The following is a 21,071-nucleotide window of genomic DNA, read 5'->3' on the forward strand; positions in this document are numbered from 1 at the left end:
GGAGAGAATGAAGGAAAGCGAGCAAAACAACCAACACCCTCAAACCCCCCTCAGACCAAGCAAAAGCACGCGGAATGCGATGTCAATGTGCTCTACAAAGGGCTCAGGCTCCTCCGGGTTGTGCACGTGTGTCGTTGTGTGCGTGTGCTCCGCCTGGTGGTTCAGCTTACGCGGGCGTAGCGAATCAAGTATGGCTCTCCAAGGGCGAAATAGAGAGTAAGTGGGTGGTTGTGGTGGCAGTGTTTAGGCTAAAGCCATCCCGTGCCATTCTGACCAAGCACGTTTAGGCAGGGGTTTCACCTCGCATGGTGATCTGTCGTTATTTGTTATTTATTAATAAAAATTTAACGGACAGCGAGTGGCCCTCTTGAAGCGAATTCGCTAACATACATTACATTAAAGTCATATTTTAGTCATCGTTTTGGCACGTTTAGTCTTCAGATATAATAGTTAACACTTAAAAAGTCGCACGGCACGAATATTTGATAATGCGGCGCGCGATATGTCAGGTTGATGACGATCACAAATGACATTAAACTCGCACAAATGACACATACGGATAAAGGGATCACAGGAGCCAAAGCGAGTGCGGCGTTCCTCCACGTCAAGTAACGATCTCGCTCGGAGCGAGCTCGGCGGGACGTACATGTTGAGCTTCGAAAGAAGCGCCGGTGAGTCGGTTCGATTGTCAAAAAATCCTACGACAAACAGCCTCTGAGCGTTGCAGTTTCGTTGCTTCAATGTCTCGATGCCAAGCCAATAATAGATGAAAACGAACGCACAGTTAAACATAAATTAACATAAAAATACGTAAATAAGAAATTAATCAATTACTGTGAAATATTGAAATCAATTTTGTAAAAAGATAAAACGTTTCATTTGAATGTAGAACCACGTTATCTGTTTCGTTTTTCTTCTGCTTCTTCTATGTGGCATAACGTCCTACGCGGACATGCCGGGCTATGCTAAAGTGGGAAGCGATCCCTGTTATTCAAGCTTTTGTAGCGTGAATCCATAAAGCTGCGAATGAACAAGCCAAATGAACCGATCATGACAAAGCTTGCGGGTGAAAAGCTTTGTAAAATGAACTTCGTCGTTTAGCGATCGAGGTTCATTTGACGTCATTATAGCAAAGCGAATGTGACGATACGATGAAATTAGAAAAATTATTTCTAAATGCTGCAAAGTAATATAATAAAGCAAGTGAATTATCAGTATAATACCATTTCTCAAATTCAGCATGAGCATTCTCCAAATAATAACGATTCATACTCAATCTGTACCCAATTCCATCAAAGCAGTTCAGTATCTCAATAATAATTATGCTAAATTTCATTGCGAATTTCTTGCACAAGTGACTGTCAGCGCCACATTCAAGCGCCACCCAAGCGACACCCAAAGACGTTACACACAAGCACAGGCGGCGTGTAATAACAGTATCATTAGTTCGATTTATTACGACATATTTGCACTTCGGTTCGAGGTATCTCGTTAACTACAGCCCTAACAGCAGCTTCCTACCGATATCGTTGTTCTCTGCTCTTAATCTTAATCACCTACAGCACATTCCATCCCCTCTCCCCTCATTTGTTCAGTAATCTTGCGCATCACCATCCGCCTCGCTGGCGTACTCGTACTGCCGATCGTCCTCTCCCTTTTCCGAACCGTCCGATTCTTCGTCCTCGTCATCGTAATCATCTCCCCGATACTTGTCCTGGCTGGCTCCATCGTCGTCATCATCTCCCTCGTCTCCCTCATCGTAGTCGTCTTCCCCCTTCTTCCCAGCCTGCCGACCACCGTTCTCCTCCTCCACTCCGTCCTCCTCGTCCTCCTCACTACCAAAAGACCGCTCAAAGTCGCTATCGAACCGCAACGCGTCATAGTTATCGTTGAAATCCGAATCCCGACCAGCGTCCGATCCACCCTCACCCTCATCGAACCCATCGTCGTGGGCAATCTGTTTGGCCGGACTCTTCTCCTCGGGCTGTGGAAGCTGCCCGACCGCCTTCTTCTTGCCGTACCCATGCTCGCTGCTGTCCCGCTCGTTCTCATGGTACACGATCGATTCGTAGCCGGTGTGGTTTTTCTTCGCATTGGAGCGTCCCTTTGCCTTCGGGCCGGCAGCGACCGTTTGCCGCGACGATTTGGTCGGCTTCATCTCGGTGGGCTTTTTCTTGTCCTTGCCACCGGCGAGACCGTACTTTTTGTGTTTGTCCGGGTTTTCCACATCACTAAAACAGGGGAATCATCAGTTCCGCTAAGCTCAGTGCGTTGTCTTTTGCCTACCTTTCACGTCCTTACCTTTGCTCCTCGAACACTTCGTACGTCGGTTCGGGGCGGTAGTGGTGCGTGTCCACCGTTAGCCTGCCCTGCTCTTTCGCCAGCTCGTCCCCAGTGCGCTTCGACTCGCCAAATCCCGTCTGCCGCTCGTGCCCATACTTGTTCCCATCCTTGCGGTGAAAGTTCTCCTTGTGCCGGTAGCCACCCTTGCCCGACTCGCTGTTCGAACGCACAAAGCCAACCTCGCCGTCCTTAAACCCGCCGCCCGAGTAGTATTCCGGCTCCGAAATGGCTCGACTCTCAACGGCACTTTTCAGCGGCAACGGACGCTGCAGAAACTTGGCCGGATCGAATATTTCCGGATACATGTGCAAGCCGGAACATTCTACCAGCAGGATTGCAGCAACCACTAGCAACAACGCGCCTTCCACAGCACGACACATTTTCACCACCGTGTTCCTGTTTTGCACGATTCTTTTCACAGAGTTCTTTTAACGTGAGCTTTGTGACTGTGGCTCACGCTTTACACTCAACGCACTGCCGTATGCAAATGTATGCCGTTCGGTTCGGCGAGGTGTGATTTATAGCAGGAATGTGCTTTTCCTTCCCTCTACGCTGCGGTTTTTTTGGTGCAGCTGTTGTGCAATTGCCAGCGACCCATTGTCCCAGAAACGAATGCCCTATCCTCCCACTAGACTAGGGAAGGGAACGCTCCTAACCGGGCCTATCGATATCGGACGGGAAGGGAGCCCAGACTAACCAAAATACTCACTCAGCTGGAACGCCTTCCGTGGGCACTTGCGTCGCCGCGCGTGTACGGTGACGAATTGTGTCACGGGCAGCGAATTGCATCTGGGCAGCTATTGCACTGACGGTGTGTTGGATGGAATTCTCCGTTGCTTCAACCGTAAAACAAAACACTGCGAGGGAATACCCTCGCGAAAGGCGTTAAAAGAAATTACGAGAAGAGCGCAGTTCTGGATGATAGTTTGAGGTATTATTAGAAACAAATGAATATTTTGGTTTTATCCTAGATTCCTTCGTGGCAATCGACCTGAGGTTAGCTGATCTGTTTACAATGTGTACTACTCATGGCAACACCAAACGCCAGCTACCACACATAATCTCCAATTGCAATTTCGATTGCTCATTGCCGGTTAAACAACGACGGCCGATCGATAAGCCATCCGGCACTTGACCAAAAAGAAACGATGCGAAATGATTAGCCAGTCTACTTGACCCTCTGCCATCGTTACTGCCGGCACTTGGCCATTTGCCTTGGCATCGATAAGTTGGCAGTAGATTTGTCGTCTAATTTGATAGCAAATACAAAACCACACCCCCGCCGACTCCCTATGTGGATGGTGCGCGCGATGTGCGGAATGCAAAACTGCTGATAATAGAACACGGCAGCGATAACAAACCACTTTTATTTTCGTACGGCGACTGAGACGACAACGACGACAACCACGGCACCATTCCGATCTTGTTGGGCAATGGATGGTTTTGCAAGCTCATGCTCCGGTATAAATGGTGCGGGCGTGAAGCGCATCCAATTCAGTAGTAGCCGGTGCCACTTTTCCGGCTGTCAAGAAGTTGCGCCAGGTAACTTGGGGTGGAGGAGGTTTTTGGGTGCTTGTTTTTGTTTGTTGCTTGTTGCTGCTGTGTAGAATTAGTGTGACGGTTGCACCCGGTGAGGTGTTGATTGGGTTGAGCAAAAGTGTCAGTGAAGAGTCAATAAGAACTATCGGTGACTGGTTCATTTTTGGTGTTTTGTGCATACTCGTGTAGTGTTTGAGAGACATACGAGATATGAGAAATATATAAGTACATTTTATTGTCATCCTTTGCATGTGTTCTTGTGTGTTGCTTCTTATTTGGTGTAAGTTTACCTGGATTGGAATAGTCAGCTCGCTGCATGGATGTACTTCGTTCTGTGCAAGATTTGAGCCCAAATCTAAAACTTGAGGTTTGGACAATAATGGAGGTTAAAGCAGAGTTTCGTGGTACAGCCGTTTCTGAGCTGGTCACTGCAATCCAAGTTCACAAGTGGTACAGGCAGGTCTTGGCCGACAACGGTTGTTGAGCCAAAAGAAGAAGAAGAAGAAAGCAGAATTCGAACTTTACCTTATTTCGAATAGTAGTTTATTCTGCAGTGGAACTTCTTACAATAAGTTTAATCCGTTCCAGTGACTTGCTTATTGTACGAAAAATTACTTATGATATGAAAATTCCGTATGAAAATGAAATGTTTGGTAATAATAAATGTAAATATAAATATTCTTCAGCCATTTAAAAACGTTTCGATAAAATACATGGCATAAAATCTACATTACACTTGCACATCAAACTTATCCAAGCTGCAGAATTTGGCAGAAGATGCTTTTACCTTCATGAACAAGTAGATAAGGAAAAGTGCATTCTCAATATACCACACACTTGTGCATCACACATTTATACGACACTTATCTTCTTGGCAATAGTTAAATACTAAACAATTCATAGTATCTTTCACCTACCTGAGCGTTCAGCAAAAATAAAATAAAGTGCAATGTTAACTGATCGTGAACTTGATTTCATATCGACACCAAACAAGTGTATCAGGAACATAAATGAAATTGCTCGTTATGCAAGGTTTTACTCGTTAGGAGACGTACAGCGCCTACCGTAACTATATGGACAGTCGTTTTTCGCAATTTGCGGAAAATCCGATGGATGTAGATGAAACCAGTGAATGCATGAATTGTAGAAAAGACTATTTCACACCTTTGAATATGTTTTTGAAAAATTAATTACATAATTCCATGGCGCTGTAAGCTTTTAGTCGGAGCTTATCTTTATTATTCACAACACGCTTGTGTCGGGACGCTTTGTAGCTAAGAGAACATCGATGGTGAAGTGGGTGGTGGGAGGAAACAAATATCAGGTTATGATCAGGTGTAAACAAACATAATGTAAACATAATTTTGTTGAAAATGGGGTAAATATGAGTGATGAGAGTGTTGATAAACTTATGTTACAGTTAAACACACGTAGACAGTGGCTTAATTTTTTGTGAGGTTAAATTTGCGCGATTCCGACGGTTTGAGCTGTCGGCAGAAAATCTCTCGAATGCACCTTCCTGTTCGGTCAATACGGTATCGATTTTTACTTCGTCGACTCGAATCTGCCGATGAGTTAGTCGAAGCGGAACGTCGCTAGCAAAACGATACGAAAATGAACATAATTAACGAGCGAGTGAATATTCTCGAATGCCGAACGCAATATAATAAGCCTGTATGTATGTAACAACAGCAAACATTTGGGGTTTACTAAAAAGTCGTTGTTGAGGTTTATGTGTCACTTTTGCTTGATCAGATCAAACGACATTTTTGAAGTGATTATAGAAAGAATTTCACTCTTTCTTTGAATGCGAAGCTTTAAATCGTGTCAAAGTAGGCAATTTCATGTCGAAGAACGTCATCGCTAACAACACTGGTCGAGAGAGAAAGAGGAACTGGGAACTATTCAGTAAAATGGCTCAAAAGCTCAAAATTTGAGTATTGTCGTTCGATAGATTGATAAAACTAGACTTTAGAATAAATAATAATAATGAAAAACAATAAATCAAGCTATTCAGCAGTTACGTGATAGGAATAATTAAAAATGAAATCCTCCCACTTATAGATAAATGGTTGTAGATAAAAGTATAGATAAAGAAGGTTTAAAGCAGATACTAAACCAAGTCTTAAAGATAAAGTAGGTTATATTTCAGTGAATAATGGAATAAAAACTGAATTACTTGATTTTTACTAAACAAAACATTGTTGAAGACTTGGACTAAAAAACCAGGAACAGTTAAACAATACAAGTAAATATTCTTTATGAAAATCGAACAACAAAAGTTTAGTTTTCACATGCCCTCATTAATTCCATTAAGAAGCCTTGTAACCTGGCTGAATTAACTAGGGTTATGAAAATACATTAAATTTATACATCATTTAAGTCAACTTCTTCAACAAATCACTGATTAAGAATCATAATCTTAATTAGTAATTGTGTATTTTTGGTGAAACCCCCATTATTATTTGGTTTAGTAACAACATCCAACCTTTTGAGAAAAATTTCTTGGATTAGATTTCAGTAGCATAGCGTTGAGCAATCATTGTGAAGATTAGACTGCTAGCAACATCCATTTGTCAAGTGAAAAACAATTAAAACATTGGTATTGCTTGCATCACTCAAGCTCCTCTCTCGTCCAAAGCTCTTGAAATAAAAATGAATTTCTCTCACTTTCCTTAGAATGTACACCGTCCCAGGTTTATGGATTGTCATTACGCTCCTTTCATCTTACACTGGTCTGTCGCAAACGGTCTGTCCCGAGGCACCAGTATGTGACGATAGTGTACAAACCTACCAGCTCGATGGGTCCTGCAACAATCTAAACAATCCCGATTGGGGCACACCGAACCGACCGTACGCCCGGTTCGTACCGGCCCAATACACCGACGGCATCTGGGAGCCGGCCCTGGCCAGCTCGGGCAACCCACTGCCCAATGTGCGCCAGCTGTCGCTTCATCTTTTCGGTGAAACGGAAATGCAACATCCGCGAAACACACTTGTAAGCATGCAGTTCGGACAGTTTGTAGCGCACGACCTGAGCTTTACAGCGGATGGTAAGTGTGTGTTGAGCGTGTTGGTGTGTGTCTGTTTGTATGTGCCTCGTTGAACCCGATTTCAATTTACTTTGACCAGCTGGCGGCATACAGTGCTGTGCCGACGGGAAGATGGTCCCGAAGGCACTTGCCTCCCCGAGATGCTTACCCATCGAGGTGGCCGACGATGATCCAGTGCTGGCCGGCGAAGGCATTCAGTGCATGAATCTGGTGCGCACTAAAACCACACTGGAGGACGCTTGCTCGTCCCTGGCAGCCGGTGAAGAGTCAGCGGAGCAATTATCCTCAGTCACTGCCTTTCTGGACCTGTCCGTGGTGTACGGGAACTCGCTGGAGCAGACCAACAGCTTGCGTACCTTCAGCCGGGGACAACTGCAGGCGGAGACACGCAACGGCAAGCAGTGGCTGCCGGTGCATCCCAACAAAACGACCACCTGCGTGTCGAAGGATGCCGCCGACGACGCTTGCTATCTCACCGGGGACGTTCGCTCGAATCAAAGCCCGCACCTAACGCTGCTCCATCAGGCGTTTCACCTGGAGCACAATCGGTTGGCACGTGAGCTGGCCGACCTAAACGCCGGCTGGGACGATGAGACGGTATTCCAGCAGGCACGCAAGCTTAACATTGCCCAGTACCAGCGGATCGTTTACTACGAATGGTTGCCAATTTACCTCGGGGCGGAAAATATGCGAGCGGCCGGCGTACTGCCCGCACTGGAGTTGCCCGGCTTTGCCGACGACTACGATGCCTCGGTCGATCCAACGGTGAGCAATGCGTTCGCAACGGCTGCATTCCGATTCTTTCACAATCTTATTGCCGGTCACTTGGAGTAAGTGTTGGACGGGGAAGTGGAAATGTCGTAAAATATATTAATATTTATATGAGAAATTCAAATTTTCAGTTTGATAGCGGAATCGAGACAGCCGACGGGATCGATCCGTCTGTCAGATTGGTTCAACAACCCTTCGGTGCTGGAAAAGGATGGCAATTATGAGCAACTGTCCCGGGGGATGATCTACCAACCGCACGATCGTCCAAACCATCATCTCACTCCGGAGGTGAAGCATTTCCTCTTCCGGCACGGTGGACCGGTTGGTGTTGATCTGAAAGCGATCGACATTCAGCGCGCTCGGGATCATGGACTGGCCTCCTACAACGACTATCGCGAGTACTGTGGGCTGGGCAGGGTAACGAGCTGGGAAGAGTTTAACAATTTGCTGAGAACTCCTGCCATGGTGCGGTCACTATCGGAACAGTACGAGTTAGTCGATGACGTAGATCTGGCCGTTGCGGGAGCACTGGAACGTCATCATGGCGATGGAATGGCGGGCGAAACGTTCGCTTGCCTGCTGCTGGATCAGTTCCGCCGTACGCGGGTGGGCGATCGGTTCTACTTTGAGAATGGCAACGTGTTTAGCTCGCGCCAACTGTTTGAGGTGCGAAAGGCGTCCATGGCACGGGTACTGTGTGATAATACGCACGGACTGAAGGAGATACAGAGGAATGCATTTTTCCTCGTGAGCGAGAGCAATCCGGTGATTCCGTGTGATCAAATTTCAAAGGTGAATTTAACGCGATGGCGTTGAGAAGAAGACGTTCGTGTGTGCATACAAATGCGTGCTTTCTAGCCGCATAAAATAATGTTCAAACCCAACTCCACTTAATAAATTGTATTGCATTTATAATGAAACTGATGCGGTATTATCGAGTGATATTTTAAGTTTAAAACACAACTGAATGATTTGTATGTGGTCCGCTTAAACGATAATGGGCACATAGAACGGTACCAGTAACAGTCGCAGAATGAAATTTATAAAAGGCGTAAAACCCACACATGTTTGCAATTGAAATCAAATATCATGTTTTCACGCGTGCCTATTATAGACCCTTGGGCAGAAAGTGGAAAATAACATACAAAATACATAACTGTATTGATTTAAATACAAAACCATAGTAATTTATATGCTAAGAAAAAAATCACTTGGTTGATTGATCACGAAACCTGTTTGATCTCCACAGTTTTTTTTTAAAGCTGTGATATTTGATAGCCTGGATTATGGATGCAGGTAGTCCTCAAAGTACACGGTACCTCTTGTACGCAGATTCGCTGATACGTGGTTTTCGAAGTTTGATTGTTGTTTAAAAAAATTGTATTGATTTGACATCAATTGTAAAATGCCAAATAATGTCCCTTCTGGTCAAGTTTTATCATTATCACAACAAGATGAAAAAATTTAATACAAAGTCTGAATTATATCAGACAATTTATTTATTTACTTAAACCTTTCATGCCAAGCAAAATAACACGAAAAGTTTGATGATATTTTGTATGAAATCTGTGAAATGCGGAAATACCAGATACGCGTTATTTTGTGGCCGTTTTCGGTGCCCATTAATGGGGGCCTTCACGATTCTAGTTAGTTTTTTGTATGGAGTTTGACAGTTGGAGGCTGAAATCATGTAAACACTCCATACAAAACCACACAAAAAACTAGCCTGCAATTTTCAGTCTAGATTATTCTAGCCACAAAGCTAGAATTAGATTCGAGTACTTGCTCGAAAACACGGTTTTGTTTACATTTATCCCAAGGTGCATTAAAGAAATCAGATGATCGAATCTAGAATCAAAGTGTATGTAGTCCAGGTGGTCTCATAGAATTTTTTTATAACCAAATTTGAATATCACTTTTTGACAGAACGAGTGAAAACTTTTGCTCCAATGAGCTTTCTGGAGGCTTGACGAATACTCAAAACACTCTTAAAATTTTCATTAAGAAGCAGAAGCGATTAAAATCAGTCTTCTAAATTCATACACCTTGGGATAAGCCCACCTGTATATTATACTCACTTAGATAGCTGCTCGAAAACTGCTATACAATGCAAACAGCTGACAGGCTGAAATTTCAGCCTACGAGCTTCAAACGAAAAGGGCCCCAATAGTACATTTCAGGAACCGCCAGTAATGTTCCACTGATAGGTTGAAATTTCAGCTTTCTGGCTTATAATAAAATTGTTAATGGTTCGTTTTCCTGGAAATCATTTTAAATATTGTAGTTAAGTTATACTGGGCGGCTCCATTGCAAGGGAAAGCGGGGCAATATGGGTATGTGGGGCAAAATGACCACTCTCTATTTAAGCATTATTTGACTACAAAGATACTTTCGAATGCACAAAATGTATTCATTAGAGTGTTCTATGAACACCATGTAAGTTTCATAACCCTTACAAAACAAATTACCAAGAATAATGCCCATCTCGCTGTATGTTCCCTCTCGTTCTCTTCGTCCACGTGATCCTCTGTCAATTGAAACACGTCATACTCTTTATACTTTCAATGACCCTCTTCTGTCCTGTTTCAGGTTGTTTAACCACTTTTACTATCTCTTTGATTTCGACTCCTCTCTTAACTCTTTCCGTAACCGTATTTTTTCTTTTAATTCCCTTTAATTATTCTCCTTAGTTTTCTATTACTCTCTTTTTTTTTTTTTTTGTTTTTGTTAAGTTTATGATAGTCTCTACGCTCTACTCTTGTTTTTTTTTTCTTTTCTTTTTGCTAGGTCAAGACTAGGTTAGTTAGGCTTAGTTTTTCATGAATTATTTTGTTTATTTGTTAGTATTAAATTAGTTTTAAGTCTATTATATTTAGCCTTGATGGCGGATATTGTATGAAATAAATGAAATGAAATGAAATGCAAAATAAGGTTTAGTAGCATATTGATGTAATTTTTGTCACTTCGTAAATAAGCTTAAACCAGTGTCACAGAGATGCATTGAAGTTTTACATGATATATTTTTAAAGATATGATATTTCTATACAATTTGTCTCAAGAAAGCAAGGCGATTGAATGCGTATTATTACTAATATAACAAAAAATACAAAAATGCTTCACGTGGGGCAAAATGGACAGTTACGCTTGTGACAAAATGGGCAGATGCTTTTGACATCTGGCGCTTGGTGAGGCTATGGTGTTGTATTTGTCGCCTCAATAATGATGACAGACACAACTTGAAAAGATTCGATTTTGTAGATTTAAACGTGTAAAAACTGTTATAATTTCGATAACATATTTTTGGAAGAATTTTAAGGGCTTTTCTGATCAGCAAAACAAAAGATAGAACGAAAATACATTTCAAGAAACGTGCACAAAAGCATAGGCCATTACCTAAGCGCAGTTGTTGTGGCCCATGTTGCCCCAGTGTTTTGACGTTTCACAGTTTGTTTACATATGCGCATTTGCCCCAGGGCTATGCCCATTTTACCCCGCGAGTCAAAATAGCTTCTCATAAAACATCAACTTTTATTTAACAATATTTTCATGTTTTTAAGTTGTTTTCATCCTATGAGGCAATTTTAATCCATAGATAAATGGTGGAGGCATACAATAATGAAAGAAAAATTGTGTTTTGTGGCATATTCATAGGAATATTCAGTAATCTGCTTAACATGCCCATTTTGCTCCGCTTTTCCCTACAATAAATATGCATGTTTTGGGACATCAACATAGTTATTAACTGGAAGGTGAGAAAAATGTGGAGCTAAACATTATTTTAAAACATATTTGTTTATTGAACAAATTTCGTTGCAATTTATAAATAATGCTTGTAACTGAGAACACTTATCTCCTTATTAATAACCTTCAACATTTAAAGCTTTGAGAGTTTTTGTCTTTGTTGTTTTCAAAACGGTCGTTACCCTTTTTTGTTTTTCAGATGATTGAAAGACGAAGAAAATAACTTTTACCAGCATAAGCGTAAGTTAAGCCAGCAATTATGACAGTGCCAGGAAAACTAATAATGTAAAAAATGTCTCAATAATGTAAAAAAAAGCCAGAAAAACGCATGGAATAATATTTTCTGAACAAAATAAACCAAAACACACTATAAAACAAGTTTTCCTATAATAAATAATGTGATTTTTGCCCAAGCTATGGTTTAAACTGCTCTCACTGTGCACTGGCTAGTTATCACCCTTTTGTGTAGTAATAATTACGCAAAACAGAATCCAACACACAACCACTGAACCCAGCATTGTGCTGTTACTAAATAATCCCCCACTCGACAAGTAACGGCAGTGATTCAAACGGTGCACCACTTTGTGCGTACGATTTGTGCACAGTTCATCAATCAGAGAACAAACGACGGCACATTAGCCGTGTCATCGATACACATCACCTGCTCATTCCCTCCGCGCCAGCGGGAAAAACAATGGCAATGCAAAATGAGGTGCAATATTCGCTGCAATCTCGACCATCTAAACCTCTCGTTACCCTACTAGGCAAAAGAAAAGTCGGGTCGGGGGGTGTCTCGTCGGAAATGGTGCACTAATGGGTGCCTGATAGGGTTTAATGTGCTGCTTGATATGGTACATATTGTAGCATAAAAGAGAGGTGGAGAGCATGGTGCAGCTAATCGAGCCAAACCGGGGGCATTGTTTGATCCGCCAGTAACGAGAACGGCATACAAACGCCATTCTAAAAAGGGGCAGGCTTGCGTTGCATTGAATGCAAAACCGCCCGTGACAAAAAGGTCGACTATAAACGGGTTTAAAAAACGCGTGGCACGAGCGCGCGCGCTAACACAAAGCATTTATCGCATCAGCGTCGCACGCATTAGCCAGCATTGTGTTGCTGCCGATGAAAGCGATTGGTATCAATTACAATCCTTAGTGCCTCCCCCCCCCCCCGCCATCCCAGATCGCCCTGACCTGGTGGGTTTGTGGTATAAATTATAACGTTGTAAATATTGGCGCTGCCATAATTTGTGCTACGTTTAGCGTTTACTCTTCTCACTTGCCACCGGTTGCATCGTCTGGGGGGTCGTGTTTAGTGGTTTGCAAAATTGTGCCTTCCGCTGGTTGTGGTTTTATCCGCCAGTTTCGATTCCCCGTTTTTTCCTACCTAATTTGCAATGCTAGTTTTGGAGTGATTTTGTGTGTTTCTTTTTTTGTGTTGATGGAAAAGAAAAACGAGAAACTCACCACACGCGCGTGGTGAACGGTGACGCGCCCGAAATGTATGCAATCGTGCGGAAAATGAAGCGCAGGCGAGTTTGGATGTGTTTAATGGTGCTGCTGCTGCTGCCAGGCGCAGTGATCCGCAACTCGGTGCTGGCCGTTTGTCCGCTGGTTGCATCGTGCGATGAGGGTACGGCACCGTACCGCACGATGGACGGTTCGTGCAACAGTTTGTACAGTCCGCTGTACGGGACACCGTACCGGCCGTACCGGCGGCTAGTGCCGGCCTGGTACGCGGACGGTGTGTCGGAACCGGCCCGTATGGCCTCGGGCCGACCATTACCCAACGCTCGGCAGCTTTCAATGGCACTGTTCGGCGAGGCGGAAGGTCGGGACGGGCGCAACACCATCATTAACATGCAGTTCGGGCAGCTGGTGGCGCATGACATGAGTTTTACCGCGGATGGTAAGTTGGCCGACGGTGGAGGCGATGATGAAAATGGATGGACCACCAGGCGGCACTGGAGAAACTGGTGAAACGTGTTGAAACGAATTTAAGGATACATATGTTACAAGCAGTGGCACAGGGACGGTGGCAAGCCAGCACTCAGAAGCGATAAAGGGAATTTTTCCCTTTGGTGAAGAAATGGTGGCTTATTATCTCCAAACTACCTTGGTTGAGCCAAATACGGGATTATTTATTCTTCATTTTCTCCTTGGATACCTCTAGGTGGCAAACAAACTGGCACGTTTCATCTCAGCCGTTTTAATCTTTATGCATGCTGGTGTTCAACTATTAAGCTTTTTTTATTTCATTTGCCGCAGTATGAGGCTTAAGATGGGCAAAAACAAAGAATCCAGTAAGTCGTAAGCTTTCCTCATGGATGAAACAAAACAAAATTAAATCACATAATATTTCTTGGTAAGCGGACTTGGCAGACGAGTTGGTGTAGACGATTTTGGCATTTCTAAAAAAAATCCATTCTTTTTGTTTGTTTGTCTCTTCGTCGGGATAGTTGTTTGTTTGAGCATGATATGTTTGTACGTTTGCATGGTATCCACCACGATTTCTGTAATTGTTATTACAGGGTTTACCTAGTCAATCGGGCGTCGTCAAAGCGTTATCGGTCGCCGTAAATACTTTTTCGGGCGACGTCAACCCTCAATTGGGCACTGTCATTTCTATTCGGGCCTTTTGAAGTATGAATCGGACATAGTGCAGAATGAATGCGGCCTAATTTAATATCAACTTGAGGTGTAGCCATTTTGTTTAACATGTGCTTAGGCTCTTGTTCTTCTTTGGCTTTTATCTGTCTAGTTGCCTGTTTTCTGTCTTCACTTTGGCTACGTAACGAATATTTAACTATTGGTCTTTCCATAACATACCATCACTATCACTTAACCGCACACGGCTTGGACGATAAACTCACAGCTGTAATCGAAAAACGGTACGCTTTGTGTAATTTTTTCGTTGCGCTGCGGTGGTGTGCTGTCGATGTCACGAGTAACGATAGCAGGATTCTTTTTTTTTACGTAGTTCTTTTTGTGCATTGGTAATCTTTGCAGGGTTCGATTTGCGATGTGGTAAACGCAGGTCACTGGCCGTCGAAGCGAAGGAAGATTCGGGTATTGCTCTTATACTTTATTAGCGGAGATGTTACTTTCTTTTTATCTGTCACGGTCGCCATGTAGTGTTCAGTTCAAGAGTTAGTTAATGGTTTATTCAGCCACTCTTAATCCTAATACAATATCATCTTACGTACTAGTCCCTACGCATACTTATTTACTATCCTCAAGCTTCCCATTTACGATTGAGTTCCTGTTGAGTTCCGTGTCTAGCCTTAAGCTGCCTATTAACGAATGTATATCACACTCGCTATCGCAAACGTGATAATTGATAAAGGAGTTCGAGCAGGAGTCGTCCGGAAACGAAGTCGGAGTCATTCAGAGTTTGAATCGCCCGGAGTCAAAGTCATCCGGAATCGGAGTCCTCCAGAGTGGCAGTCGTCCGGAGTCGAAGTTGTCCGGAGTCGAAGTTGTCCGGAGTGGGAGTCGTCCGGAGTCCGAGTCAGCCGGGGTCAGTCAGTGTCTGTACTGGATGCAGCCTGTTCAAGGATGTAGTGCAAAGCAATATTTACGTCGATAAGCTACAAATGCCTGTATACGAAATGCATGCGCAAAGCAAAAGACGATAAACAACTAAACGAAATGAAATTCCAGTTTGATACTGATTCCGGCTGACACCGGTTGTCTCTGACTCCAGACGACTCTGACTCCGGATGGATTTAGCATGATTCAAAAACGGACTAACATTAATTGGAGTCTATTGGGTTTCGTGGGTGCGCTCTAGAAAGCTCATCAGTATTCTGAACAATCGAATTACGCCTTATTTATGGAAGAATATAAGTTATTCGAATCTGTAACTGATGTTCATCTAAAAGTGTTACTCTACTCTGATATTCTTGTATGGTCTGTATTGCTGTGCTAACTATTTATCCAGCTGATCCCGTGAATTAAGCCCTTAATTCTACTATCCAGCTATGGGTAATCACTGATAGCCAATCCTATTTGCGATACGGACAGGCCTTAGACGATAACAATTGTTGCGCCACAGAAGAGCAGAGTAACTATTTATTTATCATTTGACATATTGTAGGGGAAGGTAGGTAAAGACGGACACTGTGGGTAAGATGGACACTTCTCATAAATGCATAAAAAAGGTAATTTCCCAAAAAGTCAACAATGCAGCATCCTAACTTAGAGTTAAATAACACATTTGAGAACATTTTTGGCATAACATATGCAAAATTGTTTAAATCCACAAAAAAAATCAATAGTGTGCTCCCTTGTGGATCTAATTTGACTACTGCGGATCTTAAGCTCTGTAACCAGCACATGTATATTTTCGGAAATGTTATTACATGACTTTTGTTACAAGTATTTACGAAAAAATGTAAACAGTAAAGTAGACAATAAAACAGTCCATGAGATTGAGCTGTACAGGAGGAAAATATAAGCAAATTAAAAAAATAAATCATATTTTTCCTTCTCAAATCTCAAAATCTCAAAAAGCATCAACTTTTACTGATAAATAGAATGAATATATAAAGTAAAACCTAGAACACAAAATTCCACTGAAAATTAAGAAATTGTTTTGCTGTTGAGATGTGTTTAACAATTGATTTCCATCCATTCTTACCATTCCATTCTATCCAGTGTTCGGAGTAAAGTGTTGCCCTGGTGGTAAACGAATTCCACCGGACCTGTTACCGCCCCGCTGCATGCCGCTTGAAGTACCGCCGGACGACCCAGTACTACCCCCCGAGGACATCCAATGCATGAGCATGTTACGCACCAAAACCACCCTCGAGCATCCGTGCGTGACAAACTACGGCACCGCCGAGCAACTTTCCTCCGTAACGGCCTTTCTGGACCTTTCCATCGTGTACGGTAACAGCCACGACCAGACGGCCAGCCTGCGGGAACATCGTGCGGGGCGAATGTTGGTCGAGCATCGGCACGGTCAAGACTGGCCACCGCCCAACCCGAACGCCAGCCACCTCTGCCAGATGCGGCACGAGACTGACGTGTGCTATCTGACCGGCGACTTGCGCTCCAACCAGAGCCCCCATCTGGCCATCCTGCAGATAGCGCACCTGCTCGAGCACAATCGTTTGGCGGGCGAGCTGGCCCGGCTCAATCCCTGCTGGGACGAGGAGCGCCTGTTTCAGGAGGCACGCCGTATCAACATCGCCAAATACCAGTCGATCGTGTTCAACGATTGGCTGCCGATGTACCTGGGACGGGCGAACATGCTGCAGTACGGCCTGTTGCAGGACGGTACCGATGCGGACGGGTTCGTCCGGGACTACAACCCCCTGGAGGATGCGACCGTAAGCAATGCGTTCGGTACTGCTGCCTTTCGGTACTTTCACAACATGATTGTGGGCCAGCTCGGGTAAGCCTGCGTCTAAGCGTGTCCCCATTAGATTTGCACCAAGTGTAAGCCTTTCCGTTTGCAGGCTGTATCAAGAATCTGGGACGGAGCAATCCCTCCTGTCCGATTCCGTTCGCCTTTCGGACTGGCTGCGGCGTCCGGGCGTCCTGGAGCAGAGCAACAATCGGGAGCTGCTGACGCGGGGCATGACCAGCCAGCCGCACGACGCTGCCAACGACCAGCTGACGCCCGAGGCCAAACACTTTCTCTTCCGGAACGCGAACCCTTACGGTGCCGATCTGAAGGCGATCGATATACACCGGGCCCGGGACCATGGACTTGCCCGCTACAACGACTTCCGGGAGCTGTGTGGACTGGGGCGCGCTACCCGATGGGAGGATCTGCATGGTGAAATTCCACGCGCTACGGTCGACCGGTTGGCCCGCTGGTACGACACGGTGGACGATGTGGAGCTGGCGGTGGCCGGAGCGCTGGAGAACCATGGGGTGGCTGGTGCAACCGTTGGACCAACGTTCTTGTGCATCCTGCTCGAGCAGTTCCGGCGTACGCGGACGGGCGATAGGTTCTTCTTTGAAAATGGCGTCGGCGCTGGGTTTGACGCTATCCAGCTGGGTGAGCTGCGGAAAGCGACAATCGCACGGTTGCTGTGCGACAACACGGAAGGGCTCAGGAGAATGCAACCGAACGCGTTCCTGCTGCCGGAGGCGGATGGAGGCAACGCGCCGGCAGCGTGCGACGAGCTGCCGGAGGTATTGCTGGAACCGTGGCGTGGACGATAGGGTGCCTGGATGCCTGGGAGTCGCATGGAACATCAGTGAGAGTGGAGTTGAAATTGGATTATTTGCCAAAAATGTTTGCTCTTCTGCACGCGGGAATGGTGAAACTCGGAATGAGTCTTTACGTTAGCGAACGGTTTCGAATAAGAGACACGGTGCAGGCTGTACCGTTCGAACTGTTATTGGAATTCTGTGTAAATATGAGTAATTCAATAGACCGTTCGGATGAGTTTCTGGACAAATGTAAATGGTGCAACGGTTTTGGCTAGCTTGACCGCGGGTGTGCGGGAATTTAGCAATGAAAACGGTTGTTTTATACTTATTTCCCATTTTGGTTCGCCCCAGCATTCGCAGAAACTTTTCTTTACAAATTCATTATACGCTCATTTGCATGCCATTGTATTTCTGTATGTATTTATTCTGCTTACCTTGCATGCATACCTTGTATAATATGGGGACTCATTAGATTGATGGTATATCGGTTGATTTAGTATTTGATTAACTTTGCCAATTTTTATATAAACTACAGTTCAAAGAATCACTGAAATCATCAAACGCGCGTTTGAAGTATCCATAGGCCCGTAGCGTAGTCTAGGCCGCCAAGAAATCGTCGTAATACAATTACACGGTAAAACATCATTCAGGATCTCTTAGTTTAATAAAATCGAAAAACCAAAACTAATAAGAAATATACGAAAGGTTTAACGTGAAGTGCACAATTAGAATTCAATTCCTTACCATTTTTACAGAATTTTGATTGTTATTTGATTGTTCCTAAATATTGTTTTGTTTGTTTCTTGATTTCTTGTTGGATTAATCCCAAGACGCTCAAAAAGTCCAAAATGTGTGTAATATAATTCATTTCGATAATGTTGAACTGCTGAAAACTAATCATGTAAGTAGATTTATAGTAGTAAATTCGATAGTTGATTGACTGTTCAATTACTGTTTAATTTAGTTCGAACCCCTACATTTCATCTCAGAAAATAATGTAAAGTGTTTACTAAAATGGTTCAAAAATTGAATATTTTAATGATTTTCACCATTAAAGTCATGTGATACCTGTTTCAGTAAGACAATTTTCTGAATGCATTTCAGTAATATACATATTACAAGAAATCAGCAAAACCAGTAACCAATTTGTAGTTTCAATAGATATCAGTAAAACAAAATAACAGACGGTCCCGGAGAGAGACGGTTTACGAGGACCGCAACCGCCACAAAATACAGCGTTTCTTGAATATCCGCGTAAGTCGAATCTCGTAATTTCCTGCTAAAATATCACCAATTTTCGTGTAGTTTTGCTTTTCGGGGGTGGGTTTAGCCACTTAATTAATTATTTGATATTATTCTGACTGCATATAACAGTTTTAAATATTTCGAAGTAGTTTTAACATTCATAACTAGAATAAGCTAAACACATATTTTTGATCAAAAACGTTGAACTAAGTCTACAGAATATGTTCTCTCAATGGATGTGGGCAGCGGCAAATGTATGTTCAAAGCCAAGTGGTCCGCGAACTTAAAAAGGTTGGAGAGCACTGATTCAAACAACAGAACGCGATGCATATTTGCTCGTATAGGCGCTTACAATGGACGGACGCTTAGGACAATGGAGGAGCCGCTATAATGACGAGCTATACGAGATGTACGGCGACCTCACTGTCGTACAGCGTATAAAGCTCGCCAGGCTCCGGTGGGCTGGCCATGTTATACGCATGGAAACGGACGACCCAGCCCGTAAAGTCTTTTTAGGCCGTCCACAAGGACAGAGGAGGCGTGGTAGGCCCAAATTGAGGTGGCAAGATGGCGTGGAGGCGTCCGCCATTAAGGCCGGGATAACGGACTGGCAGACGAAGGCGCGAGACCGTGAGCGGTTTCGGACACTCCTGAGGCAGGCCAAGACCGCAAAGCGGTTGTAGCGCCGGATAAGTAAGTAAGTAAGGCGCTTACAAACACCCCGATAAAATTTCTCATGAAATTTCGGCTGGCAGAATAATGAGAAGGAATTGGCAGCAAAGGTGTTGTTGTAAAATCTTTGTTAGAATTCACTGTGCTTGCTGAATTTGCGTGGTGTCTCTGAGCGCTTGCTGAACTGATCAAAGTTGTTACGGCAAACTGCAATATAAAAACTGTATCAAACAAAATAAGCCATAGGTAAACATGAGCTGAGGTATTGGTATTATTTGCACTTCAATTGGAAAGATATTTTGTCACTTTTTCATCGCTACCAGTAACTGAATAATCAGCAACATCAGAATGATTTTACTATGACTTCAGTAAACGAGCGTTCATTTGTAGACATTCTTGTTACTGAAAGGATCACCTAATTTTCAGCTCAAAAAAAGTATAGCTGTTTTGAAAGTAGTGGTGAGAATTTAAATAATCTTGGAAGAATCAACAAAAAATAATCAGCAAATGAAATAAAAAAAAAACAAACCAAAACTAGTTTGTGATAAATATGCATGCAGGCTGAGATATTGGTTATTTATGCTTGAAAAAAGATAGTGAGCATGTGAAAGAGTTGATTTATTTATAAATTTGCTAATATGATCATCCGTTTTTAATGAACTGTTTGAAGAAACGATTCAAAATCAATTTAAAAAAGATTCTTATGAAAAAAGCATAGCTCAGAAATCACAGCGGTGAGGGCGATCCCGTGACATAGTCGTTAACTCGTACGACTCAACAACATGCTCGTCGAGGGTCGAGTCTAGAATGGAGCGCCATCCCGTAGCAAGGACTGATTATCCGACTGTGTGATACTCAATAATTTCACAAACCATGTATATGTCCGCATGTTTGCGTAAGACGTAACGCCAAGTAGGAGGAAGAGGGCATCGTGGATGTATTTTGCCAAGGAAACGAGGATATCACACTACAGCTCTGAATATCCCAAATGATATTTTTGAACACAAACATTGGGCTTTCGAGTTATTTACCTTAAATTGAAACCTTAAACTTCCCTGAAAATACGCTGGGTTAAATAAGTTTTAGAACAGATCCTTTAAAATCAACTGTGAAGTGGCTTTGTTATTGAATTCTTCGTTGTCCCTTGGGACACCATTTACCAATTCCTCCAATTGGTCGTGTAGCCATTATTACTCTGTAAAGCACAGAAATTTCTATACTTAACGCAAAAAAAAATCCCTTATTTCATCATGACAAAATGAAAGCAAATATATTGAAATTGAACTAAACGCCATTGTCCATCGATAATAAGAAGGTTTCGTTTATGCACACAGAAACTCTTGGCGCTTTGGAAACATTTTTCGAGAATTAGAGAACAAATTTCGCTTGGGAAGCCACTTAATGTTTTTGATGTTCCTATTGGAGTCTAAAGATTGGATTTTAACATACATTTAACCACTTTTACTCTGCATTATCATAAGCATTGCCCTGTGTTTTCCCTGTATGTATTTCCACAGGCTGTCAGCATCTGGAATGT

The 21,071-nt window shown here is 43.4% G+C and overlaps 3 protein-coding genes across 5 annotated transcripts; 2 read left to right on the forward strand and 1 right to left on the reverse strand.

Annotated features, from left to right (window-relative positions):
- Positions 1-1,428: 1,428 nt before the first annotated feature.
- Positions 1,429-3,059, reverse strand: LOC120902264 (mitotic apparatus protein p62-like). The gene is made up of 2 exons (XM_040310855.1): positions 2,302-3,059; positions 1,429-2,231 (listed from the first exon to the last, which is right to left on the reverse strand). Exons 1-2 carry the CDS (start codon positions 2,721-2,723, stop codon positions 1,592-1,594), a joined length of 1,062 nt encoding a protein of 353 aa, XP_040166789.1. The 5' UTR covers positions 2,724-3,059; the 3' UTR covers positions 1,429-1,591.
- Positions 3,060-3,780: 721 nt separating this feature from the next.
- LOC120904152 (peroxidase-like) lies at positions 3,781-8,626 on the forward strand. Of its 3 annotated transcripts, none has more exons than XM_040313950.1 (4): positions 3,781-3,885; positions 6,562-6,935; positions 7,015-7,765; positions 7,838-8,522. In XM_040313950.1, exons 2-4 carry the CDS (start codon positions 6,563-6,565, stop codon positions 8,520-8,522), a joined length of 1,809 nt encoding a protein of 602 aa, XP_040169884.1. In that variant the 5' UTR covers positions 3,781-3,885; position 6,562. The 3 variants fall into 3 exon arrangements, with proteins under 3 accessions (XP_040169884.1, XP_040169885.1, XP_040169886.1); XM_040313951.1 differs by lacking the exon at positions 3,781-3,885 and adding an exon at positions 3,911-4,162; XM_040313952.1 differs by lacking the exon at positions 3,781-3,885 and having other exon boundaries at positions 6,563-6,935; positions 7,838-8,626.
- A 4,087-nt stretch (positions 8,627-12,713) lies between these two features.
- Positions 12,714-18,002, forward strand: LOC120904610 (peroxidase-like). Its single transcript, XM_040314737.1, has 3 exons — positions 12,714-13,355; positions 16,106-16,847; positions 16,912-18,002. Exons 1-3 carry the CDS (start codon positions 12,947-12,949, stop codon positions 17,624-17,626), a joined length of 1,866 nt encoding a protein of 621 aa, XP_040170671.1. The 5' UTR covers positions 12,714-12,946; the 3' UTR covers positions 17,627-18,002.
- The last annotated feature ends 3,069 nt before the right edge of the window (positions 18,003-21,071 follow it).

Source organism: Anopheles arabiensis, chromosome 3 (genome assembly GCF_016920715.1).
Source record: "Anopheles arabiensis isolate DONGOLA chromosome 3, AaraD3, whole genome shotgun sequence".
Taxonomy (NCBI): domain Eukaryota; kingdom Metazoa; phylum Arthropoda; class Insecta; order Diptera; family Culicidae; genus Anopheles; species Anopheles arabiensis.